The sequence below is a fragment of the Ricinus communis genome, chromosome 1 (genome assembly GCF_019578655.1).
Source record: "Ricinus communis isolate WT05 ecotype wild-type chromosome 1, ASM1957865v1, whole genome shotgun sequence".
Classification (NCBI taxonomy): Eukaryota; Viridiplantae; Streptophyta; class Magnoliopsida; order Malpighiales; family Euphorbiaceae; genus Ricinus; species Ricinus communis.
The window spans coordinates 34407965-34426511 of record NC_063256.1 but is presented as its reverse complement, the minus strand read 5'-3'; the positions used below and the strand labels follow the sequence as shown (position 1 = coordinate 34426511).

The following is an 18547-nucleotide window of genomic DNA, read 5'->3' as shown; positions in this document are numbered from 1 at the left end:
GAATGTAGGACTACCAAAGGCGCTAATCAAATAGGTACTTTGTATCGAGTTGGAAGTACTTGTTGGAGCTCATATTTACTTCAATATGCATTATAATAGACATGTACTGGCTTATGATTAATGTGCTTCAAAGCATCGTCGAGGAAGGATCTTCAAACATTATTTGTGGGAAAGTTAATGGTTCTTTAATTGTGATAAAATCTTTCAATTTTATGTTTATATTGTGTTTATATATAAAATTATGTGCATCAAAAATATATTTTATCGAACGTTACGATGTAAATTTGTTGATATTTTAAATGCAATGGATTTAGTATCTTCGACAAAGTTATTGCTAAGTACTCTGTGACAAGATGGTTTTGATACTCTACTTAAGTAAGTAGAAGTAGCTTGCAAAGAGTATGATATTGACATGCCTGGTATGAATCTCGTTACAAAGAATTTACAAGACGTTCATAGCAGCAGAGAGATCAAATCACAATTGAGCATCATTATCACTTTGATATATTCAATGCTCCAATAAATCTTCAATTATAAGAATTAAATGATAGATTTAATGAAGAAATAGTGAAATTTCTGATTTTTAGCTCTTTTTTTAAGCTTAAGGATAATTTCAAATGATCAAATTTGTAGACTTGCAAATAAATTTTATTCTATTGAAATTCCATTATTTAAAAAGTCAGTCGGACCATTATAAGGTTGATGTATTTAATCATGTAAAGTTTTAAAATATGACCACGTTGAACCAAATAAGGTGCAATCTTATTATTTGATAGACAGATTAGTTTGGTTGGTTTTTACTTTGCCCGTTTATGTAGCCACTACTAAACGGGCATTTTCAGCTATAAAACACATCATATCAGCTTTTTACATAATAAGATGGAAGATAAGATGGAAGATGAATTTTTAAACGTATGGTGGTTTATATGGAAAGAAAAATTTCAAAGACTATCAATTTAGATTTGATAATAGATGAGTTTTATTATTTAAAGAATCAACAATTTCAACATCAATAATTGGTCTTTTGTCAAAATTGTTATTATGAGAATATAATTAGTTTTACTTATTTGTAAAAAAAATATTTAGAACTATATGAGAATTTTTTACTTACATTTTTAAATTGTCATAATGAAAATATATTTACAATCTAACTTAGTGTAACTAATATGCATAATTAGTCTTTTATGACATTTTTAAATTGTCATAATGAAAACATATTTATAATCTAACTTAGTGTAACTAATCAGGACTAACTAGAATCAGGTATGCCATTGTCTATTTGATTTTCTCAAATTTTACACCTTTGATTATAAATTATGACCGAGTTTTGAAGCTTTTGTTGTTACATATGATCTTTAAATAGGTAAATATTAAGAACCAAATAGAACCTTCAAACTAAGAAAAAGATGATGTTCTTAATTATAGCACCCCATGCAAAGTTCTCTTCATCATTTCAAGGATAGATAACATACACATAAAAGCATGCATTACATAGGACACAAAACATACATAAAGGTGGCTTATTGAAAGCAACATGCACAATCCAAGCACTCATTACGGTTAGACCGAGAAACGGGGATTACTAGAGGATTTTTCAGGAACTTCATTAGAAGTCCAGACAATTGTATCACTTCTAATAAAATGGCAAATTGGTCCTTCTCCTGGTTTCAGATTCAGCATCAGAAAGGCCAAGTGCCCTGCTGCCCAACTTGAGGTATCCGAGTGGCATACTGCCACTGCTTTAGCTCTTGTGCCATCAGCACCAGCCAATGAAGCCACATACACCTTAGTGGCATTCACTGAATGAAAATAATAAACAGCATATGGATATCTCTGCTTGTGGCACACCACTTGATTTTCTCCCACCATTTTCACTCCTGTGATAGTGTAGTCCTGCATTCTTGTTGGCTTATCTATCTCATTAAAAAGTAGCTCAACTTTGTTTCCGATATGGGCAATAGTGAAATCAAGTAATGATTCCAAAGATGTGGGGCAAGATCTATCTTCTCCCTTGACTTCTGACAATCCACATTCCTCTACTGCTAGCTTGATGATCTTGGCTTGCAATGATTCAGGATTATTGAGAATCGCTGTAAAATTCTTGGCAACTTATCACTTGAAAAAGGTATGGACTCGGCTACTTTACGTGGCAAAAATCTAGCCTTGTTTGTTGATTTAGTTATAAGAAGCTTCAAGGTTTGGCCAACATGGAGATCACTGGATAAGAAGAACACGTTTGACTTGGGAAGAAGATGTTCCAATATCCTCTTTTCATCTAAGCCTTTTATAAAAGATTCATCATATCCTAATCCATATACTTCCAATCTATCAACCAAGCTTTCTGCAAAAGATTTGTCATATCTATTGCCATAGTTTTCCCTTGCATCATTCAACCCTTCCACAAATGGAATATCATATTTTTCTCCAGATTTGGTGAAGCCCATATTCCAGAAAGTACATTCGGCTTTTATCAATTGCAAATAAACAATCAGACGAGAAAGCTTGAAGAATTTACTACTAAAATTACAAATTAAAGACTCATTTTAAAACCAGGGCATGTATAAGGTAGAATTTACGTCTGCTTTTTCAATTTCTCTTTCAAAAACTTTAAAGAAAAAGTAATCAGTAACATTCATATCTTTCAAGGGAATTTGAAACCAGTGATTGCAGATAAGCATTATACATATGAACATTTCATGCACGAACTGATTTTTTTTAACCGACATTAAACTTTAGCATAACTATATAAGAAACTTTAAATTATCATACAATGAAATTTAAGATATGATTATGAAGAAGATCTATCTCTATATGTTGAGCTCTTGAAAGTTAAATGAAATGATTTTCCCATCTTAAATGTTCTTTAGGGTAATTAAAGAAATTTTGATTATTTAACTATAAAAAAAAAGAGATTTCTTTTCCCATGACCTTCTTTTCTCATAAAAAAAGAAAGGTTGAAACTGACCAGACTGCAGAAGATTTTGCAATTCTTGTGGCAAGGGAGTGTTTGGTAACTTCGAACGCCAATAGTCTTCAGCAGGTAGAGAAGCATTGGTTCCTACCAGCACCAGCTGCAATACAAAATCTTGGATATCAGAACATATCTATATATTATATATATAATATGCATTAGTTTCTTTTCATATATCAATAGCGACAAAATTAAATTAGGAAAAGCAAACAGCACTATATATATATATATATATATATATATATATTTCATTAATGCTTACACAAAATAAAGCAAAGATGGGAAGGAGAAACTCCATTGAAGCCATGAAATTACAATGATAAGCAAACTCTTGAATATAATAACTTGAGGACTGACCTCTCATATATAGTACCCTGGTCTGGCACATTACGGGACATAATAGCAGTTCAAATTATTCAAAAAAAAAAAATGAAAAGGAAAATTGAAAAAGCTGTCTGTCTCTATTCATGATGTATCTCTGTCTATTGCATGTGGATCACGTGTCTGTGTCTGCATTTAACTAGTCCCTGCTGCAGTGCAGTGAGGTGGCAAGGGTAGCCAACTTATTCTATTTGCATGTCGATTAAGTGTCTGTGTCTGTGTTGGCTAGTCTCTGCTGCAGTGAGGTGGGTTCGGCAAGTATAGCCAACTCATATTTTTTGCATGTTGATTCTCATTTCTCAAGATTTAAGTTTGTGCAGATGTAGAAAGTTATAAAGTTTCGAACAAGCCTGTGAAAGAAGACAAGCACGCATGCAGGTGGGTCTAATTCCAGGGGTTGGAGATTTCAGAAGCTTTTCAATTCTTAGCTACACTTCAGGAGACTAGGGATCCTGATTTTTTCTGTTGTGTATGGCTCATATAATCAGTAAGTGGAGTGATGTTGCGTAAGACACAATGACAATTCTGTAAAAAATACATAAAAACATTAAAAAAGAATTACGTCCCTGTATACCAAGAAAACATCTTACATTCACCATATACCCTATTCAATTATTAGATTAATAAAGAACTCTAGCCTCTTTGTTTCTGATAACATAGGCACATTATCAAGTTTCATTAGTTCTTATTTTATCTGTTTCCTTTCATTTTCTTTATTTACATTACTCGTCAATATTTTTTACTAGCTATATGAATTTTTCTTTTATAAACACGAAGTTGTGTTAATTTGTGTACATATTGCAACATTCAGGTTAAAGGATATACTGACTCATCACATGAATGGTTATATAAAGACTAATTGAGTAATAGCTTTTTTTTTTTTTCTTTTTTTGGTATTTAAGAAATAGTCATTTTGTTATTTTTATTCATCGTAAAATATAGTTCATTTTTATTTCTTGATTATTAGTGTATATTATATTTTAACATTCCTGAGTTTTGTTAAATTATACTAGTAGATTCCTCTATTTTCTTACCTAATTTTAATATTTTTCTAAATTTATTATGTTAAACTATTATATTCTCCGGTTAAAAATAAGTATTAAATGAAATTAAAATATCAATTTATCTTCATTAATAGATGTTATATTGAAATATTAATTTAATAAATAGACATTACATTACTCCTAATAGATTTAATATTTTAACATTTCTGATTTTTGTTAAATTATATTAGTAGAATCCTCTATTTTCTTAACTAATTTTAACATCCCTCGCAACTTATTACGTTAAACTATTATATTTTTCAGTTAAAAATAAATATTAAATGAAATTAAAATATCAATTTATCTTCACTAGTATTATTAATATCATTTTCGTTTTATTATTTTAAACTATTACATCTTTTAATTAAAGATTATATTAAATAGAATTAAAATATTAATTTATCTTCACTAATATTATTATATTAATATCACTCGTAATAGTCAATTTGAAGCTTTGTATATAAAATTCTTCTATAATTTATATATTAAAAGAATATGACTAAATTATAGTTTTCTTTACTTAATATTAATTCACTTGATTAATTATAAAAATACTATCTTATGAAATCTTTTTATATAATTTTATATAAGGTATTTTCTTTAATTGAAGTATTTTAGTGCAAATCAAGGTTTTCTTAAATTTCTTTGATATTTTATAAATTGAACTTTTAAATATTAAAGTATCTAAGTTTTAAATATAAATTTAAATTAATTATTCTAATATTTAAGAGAAACAAAGGGACTTATTAATACTATTTGATAAAATTTAAAGACGTTAAAATATCTTTATTTATAAGGACATTAAAATATCTCTATTTATAAGGGTAGAGTTTACGTTTAGATATAAATAACAGTTAACTAATAGAAAAAATCTGACTGAATAATATAATAATTAATTTCATTAAATGAAAGGGATGTTAAAATTAATTATTAGAAGGACTTATTAATATAATATGAAAAAAGCTTAGGGATTTTAGTCACTTTTAGGCCGAATACATCATTTCATCCCTGAACTTTTCTAAATTAACCTATTTCACCATTAGACTTTAATTTTAACCTATTGCACTCTTTAACTTCTATTTGTAACTAATTTCACTCTTAATCAGTAATACTGACTAATTTAACCATAAATGGGACAACATGGATTAGCACATGGTTTAACTTGCTTTGAAGCACATGAAAGGTTTTTAAATTGATGATGTGGCCAGACACGTGGATTATAATGGAAAAAAGTGACAACGTAAGAAAATGGCCGCATCAGCAATAAAATCCTGTCTTCCTCTCTCTTACTTTCTCATTATGGATTTATCCTTCTTTTCCCTCTCTCTTGGTCTCTCATTATCGATTTGAAATTATTTTTTAACGTGAGTTCCATAAGAAATACTGTTGATTCTTTGATTTTGTGAAAGAAGAAATTAGGGCAGAAGCTAAATGGTTGTTTCAATGTGCAATTGTGGGGAAGTTGGTACTTTCAAGACATCATGGACAACAGAAAAATCCAGGAAGAAGGTTTTTTAGCTGCAGGAACTATGGAGTAAATATATTAGCTAAAAGTGGATTTATTTGTCTAAGTTTAGGTTTATTTATCAACTATTTTTTGTTATTTTACAGACTTTTAGAAGCTTGTAACTATTTCATGTGGCTTGACAATCCCCATACCAGAGCAATCAGGACATGTGATTTTAGGGCTTTTAAGAAGGATTAGAAAGATTAGGGTAGAGAGAGAAAGAGAACGAGCAAATCACTATGGGGTTAAGAAGTTGATATTTGTTACAATTGTTATAGGATCTACTATGTATTTTGGAAGTCAATTGTGATAATTGATGTGTTTTGATTGTAATGTAGGACTCAACCCTATGTTCATTGTTGCCCTCACTTACCCTTGCCTCAACATTAATTCTACCACTTGTCTCGTTTTGTCCTTGGACATTCAGGTCATCTTGTCCTAGTGGGCCATCTTGGGTTGAAAATTGTGGATGTTCAACAGTGTGAGCCACATACAAGTCCATTATATGCCCATCCTTAAGGGTTTGTGCTACTTTTATAGATAAATAAATTTACTTCCATTCTTAGGCTTTTACTAAACTCCTTCCATAGAAGTATACCCAAACTTCCTTGTATACCACATTGGTTCTGATATAGACAGCTTATCAACGTCAGAATACTTAATGCTTACATTTCCACCCACATATCTAAGAAGTGGATCTCTCAACAATTTACCACCATACCTCAATTTCAATCTTATAGCTCTATCCATTATACTATAACCAACAATATAAATGACTAAACTTACATTATAACTAGGAATGGCTTCAAGCAATGTCCTCCTCAGATCGTCGTTGCTTTTAAACTCCAAGGTAGATCCTCTATTCAAATGCAAGATACACAAACTTTGTATTTTTGTAACAAACACAAATTCTCGACTTCAAGTTAAGGATTATAAGTTATAACTTTGTTTCAGGAAATCGTCGATTGTCTTTAGGTTTAGCTTAGAAGTTTAAGGATCTTAAGTATTTAGAGTTTTTAAAGTTTGAGCTTAGGAATTTATTTTACTTTTACCGCTTCTACTTTGTTTGACTAGTTTCTTAATTAATTATGTCATAATTCTTGGTTTTCTATTTTTCTAGCTGGATATTTAATTTGTCTTGCCACATCGAGCCTATATAGCCAGACCATCGCGTTTTTATCTCATGCACGTAGCCAATATTTATTAGGAATGAAATTGGTTACAAATAGAAATTAAGGAGTGCAATAGGTCAAAATTAAAGTCTGGGATGAAATATGTTAATTTAGAAAAGGTTAGGGTTGAAATGATATATTTGGCCCGTTTTTTTATGTAACAATCACTACAAGAAATACTGAAATTAGCAGCATTAATTTTTGTTGCTTAAAGTACAAAAAATGTTTCTATAAGTATATAGCAGCAAATATAAGGATTGTGGTATGTTGTTGTTGAAAAGACGTTTCCGTAAGTAATTTGCAGTAAAATCTGAGTTGCTGCCAAAAGAGTAATATTAGTAATAATAAATTTTGTTGCCATATTTTAAAATTAGTAGCAAAATTTTATTGTTACCAAAATATTATTTTTGACAGCATATATTTTTGTTGCCAAAAGTATAGCATTAGCATCAAGAATTTTATTTCGTTACTAAAAGTTGATTATTAATAACAACTAATTTTACTGCCAAAAGATATCATTTCCTTGTGAAATCGAAAGCAGTAGCACGAATTCACTTTTCTTGAATGGCTAGACGATCTATCTCTATGATATATCTTCCATCTTTTGAGATTCGTTTTTGATCAAGAAAGTTATCACATATAGTGAAAAACTTAGTTGAGAAGATGAATTTGGGAGGCAAGAAGCTCAGCTTAATCTAAGCATAAGGAAAATGTTGTATATATTATGTACACAGGAGATGCCCTAAACTAACTACCTATCAATGAATGACAGGTGTACACTAAATACCAAGAATCCACATTGGATCATGGGCCTGGAAAAGACATTAATATTCAGTGGCCTTACAGTTTTGCCCCTCGATGGATTCAAGAACTTCTCAAGAGGTCACCCATCCTAAAATTTTCTCGAACCGAGCATGTTTAACTTTAGAGTTCTTACAACTCCACAACCAAACAACTAAAAAGCGCCTCATGTGATTAGTTCTAATTCTTTACATATATGCTATTAACCATTCTTTGCCCTGTTTTGATGTGCAATTCGATTCATTTATGTACCTTCGTACTTTGGAGTGTTGGCATTCTAGAAGCTTGCCAGAAGCCACTCCTCGTCTAGACATCCTATCCTTGCCCCAACGTCCATCTCCCACCCTCATCGAACCGCTTCTCTATGCTAGACTGTCACATGCCCACTAGCTTTCCCCCGGTTCATCCTCAAACCACACATCTACTTAAGGGATCATGTCTTATACTATTTGTAACGACCCGAAACCAAATCACTATAGATATTGTCCACTTTAGCCCCCACTAGCCTCACAGTTTTGCCCCTTGACAGATTTGAAAATTTCCTAAGAGGTCATCCATCTTAAGATTTCCCTGAACCAAGCACGTTTAACTTTGAAGTTTCTATAACTCCACAACCAAGCAACCAAAAGGCGACTCGTGTGATTAATTCCAACTCTTTTTACATATATGCCTTCAACCATTCCCTGCCTCGTTTCAATATGCAATGCGATTCATTCATGTATCCCCGTACCTTAGAGTGCTGCCATCCTAGAAGCTTGCTAGAAACCGCTCATTATTCAAGCATCCTATCCTTGCCCTGGCATCCATTTCCCCGCTCATTGGACCACTTCTCTAGGCCAGGCTGTCACACTCATATTGTCACACTAGTTTATTGGAATAGACTTGTATTTTAGGCTTAATTATTACAACAAGGATTCAATCCAAGTAACTTCACAAGAAGCTCTTTGTAAGGCTTTATACTTTGACTTTGCACTTGATAGAGACACACAAACTGCTTCTTGAAGGACCAGGAAATAAAAGTGTCCACCAGATACACATAGTAGCATGCTTTGGATCTTCTATCATGTCTACAACAAGCCCAATCTGCATCAGCAAAGGCATGAATTGACAGTTGCCTACCACAGGGTTTGATGTTAAGACCCATGTCCTTAGTTCCTTGAAGATATCTGATGATTCTTTTAACTCTTTGCCAATGCCCAACCATTGGTTTCTACATGTATTAGTTCAGATGATGATAATATAACACACATCTGGCCTAGTGTTGCTAAGATATTGAATGCTCCCTATTATGCTCCTGTACAGTGTTGCATCCTTGAACGGATCACCTTCATCACCTGTCACTTGCTTTCCTATGACAATTGGGGTTGGACAAACTTTGACATTGCTCATTTCTACTTTCTTGAGGAGTTTTTCAATATATCTGCTTTGAGTTAGGTACATCCCAATGGCATCTCTTCTCACCTCAACACCTAGAAAATGATGAAGCTCCCCCATATCTTTCAAGGTGAACAAGCCATGTAGCTTTGTAATAAAACTGTGTAAAGCACTTGTGTTGCTCCCTGTAACTATAATGTCATCCACATAGATGAGAACCATCATAATTTGTTGTTTGTCTTTGTAAAAGAATAATGAAGTATCACACTTTGAGTTCATGAATCCCTATTTTCCTAAAGTTATTCTCAACTTCTCATACCAGGCTCTAGGTGTCTGTTTCTAGCCATACAAGGCTTTGTTGAGCTTGCAAACATCATTTGGTCTTTTCTTGTCAATAACACTTGGCTGCTCCATATAGACTGTCTCTTGTAATTTTCCATTTAGGAAGGCATTGTTAATGTCTAGTTGCCTCACTGACCAATTCCTTGACACAACTATGGTAAGGATGATTCTAATTATTGATGCTTTAATCACTAGACTCTAGGTCTCACAGAAGTCAATTCTAGTAGTTTGTGTGGAGCCCTTAACCACTAGTCTAGCTTTACATCTTTGGAAGTTGCCATTTTCATTATACTTGCACTTGTAGACCTATTTGTTCCCTATCAGGTTATTAGATGAGGAGTAAGGTACTAGAGTCCAAGTGTTGTTCCTAGTTAGAGCTTCAATCTTATTTGTCATTGCTTTGAACTAGTGCTTTGATTTCATGGCCTCTTTAAGGATTGTTTGTTCACTTGGAGTTGTGGTGCATACAGTCAACATTTGGAGGTCTGATGGATGTTGGTTAGGTTTAAAAACACCAGATTTAGACTGGTTATCATGTGGTGCCTTTGTTGTTATCGTTCTTGATCAGGTGGATCATGCATAATATTTGGAGCATTCTTGTCTGCACTACCATCAAAATTTATTCTACCAAAACTTCTAAAGTTTTCAGAGTTTGCATCATCATTAATATCCCCCTTTTCAGCAAGTACTCTTTCAATGTCAGTATTATGTAAATGAAAATAAGGTGATAAAGCAAACTTACTAGAATGAGAGCTAGCTGCAACGGTCATTGGAGTTGGCATTGTATTAGAAGGAGTGGTTGTTGAACATGGTGATGGTGAGTTGACAGGTGATTGAGGAATTTAAGGGAACTAGTTCATGGTGTTTATAACAGTTATATGCTCATAGGATTTTGGTGTTTAGAAAGCCATTTTTAAAGGGATACTCTAACTCATTATGTGTATGGTAATATAGGTTGTGCCAGTAGTGTTGATGCACTTGTAGCCCGTATAAACATCACTATACCCCAAGAATACACACTTAGTAGTGTGAAATTGGAATTTATGAATCTGATATGGTCTTAAGCAAGGGAAGCATGCACAATCGAAAGGTTTTAAGGAGTGATAATTAGGTTTCCTATTGAACAAGGTGGTTAAGGGTGATTTTCCTTTGAGTAGAGGAGTAGGAAGTTTGCTTATAAGGTGTACAAAAGTTTGGAAAGCCTTATGCCAATATTTGAGGGGCATATGTACCTGAGCAAGAAAGGTCAAGCCTGTTTCTATTATGTGTTTGTGCTTCCTTTCAACACGGCCATTTTAAGATGAAGTGAGGGGACAAGAATGCCTGAACTCTATGCCTTATTGTTTTACTAGTTCATTAAAGCTTTGGAATTCTTCTCCCATGTCTGATTGCAGACATTTAATTTTCCTCTTAAGTTTATTTTCTATAAGTTTCTAAAACTGAATGAAAGCACTTAATGCATCTGATTTATTTTTTAAAGGGAAATTCCAGGTGTACCTACTAAAATCATCTATAAAGTTGATGTAGTATCGAAATCCAGATGTGGAATTTACAAGTGAAGGGCCCCACAAGTCTGTGTGAACAAGTTCTAGGGTTTAGAGGCATGAGAACTTGAAGTATTAAATGGCAATATATGTGATTTTCCATACTGACGTGCATTATAAAAGAACTTCTCTTCATTAATTCTAACCTTTTGATTACATTAAAGGATGCCCAAGTCTCTTGTGCCATACCTCCTTTAAGGAATTTAAAGATTTACTACTAATAGAAGTTTCTAACTGAGCAGTGTTGCAGTTGTAGTGTGAGGTAAGACTTTGATTACTTAAAGTTGGCTTGGTGGAAGTTAAAGGTGCAGAGGGTATTGAGAAAGGACTGACATTTTGTTCAAGTTGGTACAAGCCTCATCTAAGTCTCCCCTTGAGCAGCTCTACTCTTGTTAGCTTGTCCTTAATAACACAACCAAAAGAATCAAACTCAACTGATATATTGTTAGAGGTAGTGAGTTGAGAGATGCTAACAAGGTTCTTTTTAATCTCAGATGCATGTAATATATTTTTAAGTAATAACTTTCCATTTTCAAGAGTGTGTAGCATAAAAATAGCAATATGAGCAATAGGCAGTTGATTACCATTACCAATAGTAAGAAGCTGATTACCATTGTACTCAAGTTTATCACTAATGTTGGCAGCACTGTGTATGACATGAGAAGTAGCTCCACTGTCAACATACTAGGTAGGGTCACTTACTACCTCTGGTCTAGCAACATATGTAGAGTTAGTTACATTTGAGTATGTCTTGTTGTGGTCTGGTGGTGTGCCCTGATATGACTCATCAAAGCGATAGTAACATTTGAGAGCTATATGGCCAGGTTTTCCATACACCTAAGAAATTAGCCTAGAGCCATTTCCTTTTCCTTCTCTACCTCTCTGTGAGTTACCACCATTGTTTCCATAATGAGTTGAGTACTGACTATTGTTTTGAGCATAACAAAATCTATTCCTCTGCCTTGTCCACATTAATAGCCTCATTGACCTCTACCTTGATTTCCTTAATGACTAGAGTCTCTTGCACTACAAAATTTGTTGTGACTTGTCCAAGATTGACTAAGGAGATCCCATCATTGATTTGTTCTAGCATTTTCTCATAACTTAACAATAATGCTTGTATATCAACCCAACTAATGCTTTCTTTCTCATAGATCTAGCACACAACTAGATTGTATTCTAATGTGTTAAAGAATTGCTAAAACTTGAGTTACTAGATTGGAGCAACTGACTTTTTTGTGGGGTTTCCACTGCTGGTCCAGAGTCCGCTTTTTGTACTAGGCTCGTTTCAAAATGAGCCATTCAGTCAAGGGCCGTAAGGGATTATGAAATGACCTTAAGACCATTAGGAGGAGTTGCCACCCGATGAAATCCGGACAGTTTCGAGAGTGAGGATGACGACTTTATACCCCTTACGGAGAGCCTAAGTTTCCCCTTCCCTAAAATCAGAGATTCTAGGTTCACAAAGTTAGGTACGAATAGGGAAGGTTTTTTATAGCACCCCTATCCGCCTAGGGGGTGAATCCTAGCCTCCACTAGAGTAGAGGAGAATTTGCCTATCCTAATAAAATTATCTTAGCCTAGCTTTACCCTATATTTATTTTATTCATCAACCTTTTTTATCTTTCTTAACATGTGAGGTGTGCAACCAAGGGTCTAGCCTCAGGTGACGGGTATTTTTGGTACCTCAACTAGTCCTAAATGGGAGGCACATTGTGTCTTTACTAATCTTAGTCGGAAGGCACTTTAATGCCTTAGGTTTTATCTTGGCATGCCATTGTGTCTACATTATTTGCAAATTTTTATTTTCCTAATCTAGGTGGCAAATTCATTTTAGCCTTAGTATTTAAGTATAAAGCATGCGAGACACGAGGGCTTACTTTGGTAAGCTTCCATTTTATTATCTTGGCATGTGGGATGATCAAAACAATTAGTAAGTCCAATTTATCCATTTATTTAAATGTGAGGAGAGATCCTAAGCAATAATTTAAACATACATAAAAAAGGTTTAGAGAGATCGGGGTGCTTAGGGGAAATTATTATAAACCACGGCCTTTAAGGCCTCAAGACAGTTGAATAATGAGTTATAAAATTATAAAACGAAAAATAACAATGCACAAGGCTATTAAGGTCGAACCTGCACCGGTTCAAGTTTCTGGAAGCCTAAAGGTGCCAAAGCGACTGCATTTTATAATGGTTTAAATCCAAAGGGTCTAGGTTGGACCTGCGCAAGTATTGGGTTGAGCCTGCATGTATCCAACTTACACGGGGAAAGCAAATAGGTACTATACCACTAAATTAAAAAAATAAAAAACAAAAATTTTAAAAATAAAATATGCACCGAATATCAAATAAAATTAGATTTGGGCCTCAAGTGATAGATTTGAATGCAAAAATCAAAAAGATGCTTTGAAATAAAAATGAGTGTAAGATCTTTGAGAACACTTTTTAGGATCTTTTGGGAATAGAGGGGCTGATTTTTGTATTTGAAGAACGAGGAGTATGGAAAGAGTGAGGTTTTGTTGTGTGTAGAGAGAGAAGGGTTTTGGTGTGTAGAGAGAGTGAATGAGGTTTTGGTGTGTAGGGTATGTGTAGAGAGAGGTTAGAGAAAGGTGAGGGGATTAGAGAAAGAGTGTGGGGTTTGGATATGCAGAATGTGTGTTTGAAAGTGAAGGTGGAGGGAGTTTATATAGGTTTGGCCTGAGCTCGCGCTAACTCAGCACTGAATGCGCGCGAGCTTAGCACTAAGTTCGCGCTAGCTTAGGCCTAAGCTCACGCGAGCTTAAGCCTGAGCGCGCGTGTTTAGCCTAACAGCTTTGCAGAAGTGTGGTTTTTTGATCCCAGGGTCTTAGGAGCAATTCTCGAGGCAGTTTCTATAGGTTTAACACGCATTATTTATTCAAGAGTATTCTATCAACTAAAATATCTCATCATTGGGCTTATAAAAGTTTTGACTTGAAAAATTCGATGATAACACAGATCTTCTAGTGATACTGGCTTCCCTGCCAATGCGAGGTTATTAGCAAGCTTCTTTGCTTCTTTGAGATACTCAGACATCTTCAAGCCTGCTTTTAACAAGCTTTTGAAACACTCTTTTATAGAAAAACTATGTTTGATTTGTTCTTCACACCAAAGAGATCTCTAATCGAGTCCCACAGGTCTTTCGAGCTCTCGCAGCCCATTAACTTTGAAGCAACATCTGGCTCAATGGAGTTGTATAGCCAACCAAGCAAGATCTAGTCGTGAACAATCCAATCTTCATGTTCTGGATTTTTCAGCACTAATTCTTCATCTTTTCCTTTTTCAGTTATAGTAATGGACATTTCCTAGTTCTAGTGATGTAGCCTTTTAGGCGTTTGCCTCTGATTACTGGGAGAACAAAATTCTTCCATAGCAAATAGTTTTCATGATTGAGCTTAATAGAACAGTAGGAGCCAACTGGGTTTCCAGACTGTGTTGCTGGTTTCTGAAAACTCAGTGAGAAAGAGGAAGACATTTCCTTTCCATTTGAACTTTTGGTAGAATTTTTTTTTTTCCTGTCATACTTGGTGAAGGTGTTGACGAGTCATCGGCACAGAATATGTCCTAAATTAACTATCTATGAATGAATGACATGTATACACTAAATACCAAGAATCCACATTGGATCATGGGCCTAGACAAGACTGAATATTCTCCTATTTACATCATCAATACACATAATGAATGAACTCTAAATGAATGCTAAACTACACGTAGTATAGGAACCACCACTATTTTTTCATGTTCCAGAGTATCATTGATTTTTGCCATGAACAGGTGCTTATGCCCCTATCTAAGAAAAAGCACATTAGTGTAGCATTATGCCTATGCATATGTTTCTTCATCATTTCAAGGATAATTGCATACATATAAGCAAACATTACAAGAAGACAGAAGAAGCACAAGTAAAAGGTGGCTTATTGCAAAAACTGCGTCTTAAACCGAAAGATTGGTATTACTAGAAGATTCCTTAAGAACTTCATTAGAAATCCAGACAATTGTATCACTTCTAATAAAATGGCAAATTGGTCTTCTCCTTGTTTGATATTAAGCATCAATAAGGCCAAATGCCTTGGATTCCAATTTGAGGTATCTGAGTGACATACTGCTACTGCTTTAGCTGTTGTGCCATCAGCACCAACCAATGAAGCCCTAAATACCTTAGTGGCATTTATTGATCGACAGGAATAGACAGCATATGGGTATTTCTGCTTGTGGCAAACAACTTGATTTTCTCCTGCCATGTTGACTCCTGTGATAGTGTAGTCCTGCATTCTGGTTGGCTTATCTATCTCATTAAATAGTAGCTCAACTTTATTTCCGATACGTGAAATAGTGAGATCAAGTAATGATTCCAAAGACGTGGGACAGAATCTATCTTCCCCTTCCATACCTGACGACTCACAATCCTCTACTGTTCGCTTGATGATCTTGGCTTGCAATGATTCAGGTTTTATTGAGAACTGCTGCAGGATTTCCAAGAACCTGTCACTTGAAAAAGGGATGGATTCGGCAACCTGACGAAGCAAAATCTTGGCTTTGTTTGTTGGTTTAGTAATATGAAGCTTCATCTTCTGACCAATATGGAGATTATTGTATAAAAAGAATACAGTTGAATTAGAGAGAGCGTGTTTCTGGGATTTCCTCTTACGAGATGTGCTCTTGTCATCCAAGTCTTCCACAAATGAAGCATCATGCTTTTTCCCATGTCTCTGTCTTGCATCGTCCAATGTTGCCGAAACAGAAACATCAAATTTGAACAGGCCTTTCTCAAAAAAAGCGTCAAATTTGAACATGCCTCTCGCAGAAGAAGGGACATATCTTTTTCTATGTTTTTGTCCTGCATCATCCGAGCCTTCCGCAAAAGCTTTGTGGTTTTCTTCTCCAGATTTATTGAAGCCCATACTCCAGAAAGTACTTTCGGCTTTTGTAATCGGAAATAAACAATTAGATGAGAAGGCTTGAGGAATTTAATTCTATATATATATATATATATATAAAGATGTTTTCTCCATATAAGCATCTGCATACATGGTAATTATGCCAACTCTATTATCATATTTCAGAGCTTTGGATTTCATGACCCTGTTACTTTCTAAAGGGATCTGAAACAAGTAATTGGTAATGTTGCATGCATAAACTGATTTTGAAACAATAATTTTAAATACCATTTGCTTACTTTACCCGATCAATCTTAATGTCTGAAAATTGAACTCTATTTTTCATTTTCGGAAATCATATATTTCTATGATCCATTGGCTATGAGGGCTTATTTAGAGTTTATTTTTTATTTTTTTGGTTCTTATGCAGTATTTTATATATCCTTTTCATTAAAAAATAATTAAAGAAATAAAGATGAAACTAACTAGGCTGCAGAAGATTTTGCAGTTCTTGTGGCATTGGAGTATTTGGCAACCTGGAATGCCAATACTCTTCAGCAGGCAGAGAAGCATTGCTTCCTTCTAGTAGCAGCTGCAATGCAAAATTTGGACAACAGAACATATATTATTCATTGGCTACTTCTATATATCAATAGAAACAAATCTTAAATTTGGAAAATTTTGTTATACTTACACAGAAAAAAGCAAAGATACAAAGGAGATCATGAAACTCCATTGAAACCACGAAACACGAGGATAAGCTAACTTTCGAATGCAATGCTATGAAGGCTCGCCTCTCATATATATTACTCTCTACTCTGGTACATAATAGCAGAACACCCGGACAAAAAGAAAAAGAAAAGAACCACCGTACAGTTTCACTCATCTACAAAAGATTGCCGTATGGCTTACTCTATTAAACATTAATTTCATAGTAATGTGACTTTATATTTGTATGTCCTTTATTGTTCTTTATATTATGATATTATATTTTATTTTATAGCCGTTTAAATACTTCAATTAACTTCTATCATTAAGATTTTGTGATTTGTCACTATTATAATATAAACCTTTAGTTAGGGGTGTCAAAATGCGTTGGTGGCCGTGTGTCGGGTTGATTTATTCAGGTGACACAATTCGAGTCAATACGAATATGACCTATTTAATAATCGTGTCAATTTCTCTCAATCCTAACATGATATGAATTTTTTATAGGTGACACAACACAACACACATAACATATTTATTTAAATGGATCGTGTATGGATCATAAACCTGACACGACCCGCTTAACTTGTTATACAAATACCATAAGATTTAAAGTATTTAACATGTATAAAAATTATATATTTTTCAAATCAATAGAGACAAGTATCAAATCATAAATATTTTTTTTTTTCAACTACTACAAGAGACATCTTTAAAATTTATATAAATAGTATCAAATTATTTTGTTAGGATTTTATTTTCTTTTGTAAGAGGGCGACACAAAAGTAAATTAGTAGAAAACTCTGTTAGGATCGTCATACTAATTAGGTCTTATTTGTTATATTTTATTTTTTAGCTATTTTATTTTTATTTACTTTTACTTTTATATATGGTTATTTTATTTTTTATCTTTTAAAATTTACGGGTTTAAATAGGTTGGGTCGGGTTGACACGATCCAACCCGATACGAAAAATTAAACGGGTTAAAATAGGTTCGTGAGTCAACCCATTACACGACTTGTTTCAAGCTGTGTCATAAACGAGTCAACTCGTTTACTGACTCAGACCTGCTAAGGCTCAACCCTAACCCGTATTCTTTTCGTGTTTGGCAAATCGGGTTCGCGTGTCATAACCCATTTTGACACCCTTACCGTTAGTAATAGATATTTTTTTAGTATATATATATTTAGAATTAATATAGAGTGTATTGGGTTTAACCTTTACGAATGACAAAGCACTTACTCAAAAGTTTTAACATAGCTGCATATTCAAGTTTCGAACTTAAGACCTTAGTTAAGTTAGAAGAGACTTTTATCATCTCATCCACGTGGTCTTAAGTAATAATAAATATTTTTATAATAGTATTATGTGGGTATATGAGTCAAAATCTCGTAAATATAATTTCATTTATTTCTAAAAAATTTATTTTCTAATTTAATTATAAATTACAAAAATATGTATTTTTATTAACTACTTTAAGCTAGAAAATTCATAAACGGAGTCAATTATTAAATGAATTGAAATGGATTACTGCATTAAAACAGAACATATTTTGGAAGGTCTATTATAAAATATTAATGATATTCATTGATTTATCATTAGAGTTTTAAAACAGAAATATATAAAAGTACTACAAAAGAATTCATATAAAGATGGAGTTGTAAAATACAAATCTAAATCAAAGCTAATAATTAAATAATAATAATAATGTAATTAGATAGTAAATTATAAATAAAATAAAAATTAAATATTAAGGATGAAATTTTTCATGGAGTGAAAGTATAAACTAACTTTTTTGTACTT

General features: G+C 33.4%; 1 protein-coding gene and 1 pseudogene across 1 annotated transcript; both read right to left on the bottom strand.

Annotated features, from left to right (window-relative positions):
- Positions 1-1396: 1396 nt before the first annotated feature.
- Positions 1397-3380, bottom strand: LOC8268807 (annotated as a pseudogene).
- Positions 3381-14964: 11584 nt separating this feature from the next.
- Positions 14965-16990, bottom strand: LOC8268810 (BURP domain protein RD22). The gene is given in 4 exon segments (XM_002523205.3): positions 14965-15187; positions 15190-16080; positions 16523-16628; positions 16731-16990. Coding segments are annotated over 4 exon segments (1284 nt in total). The 5' UTR covers positions 16923-16990; the 3' UTR covers positions 14965-15092.
- Positions 16991-18547: the final 1557 nt, after the last annotated feature.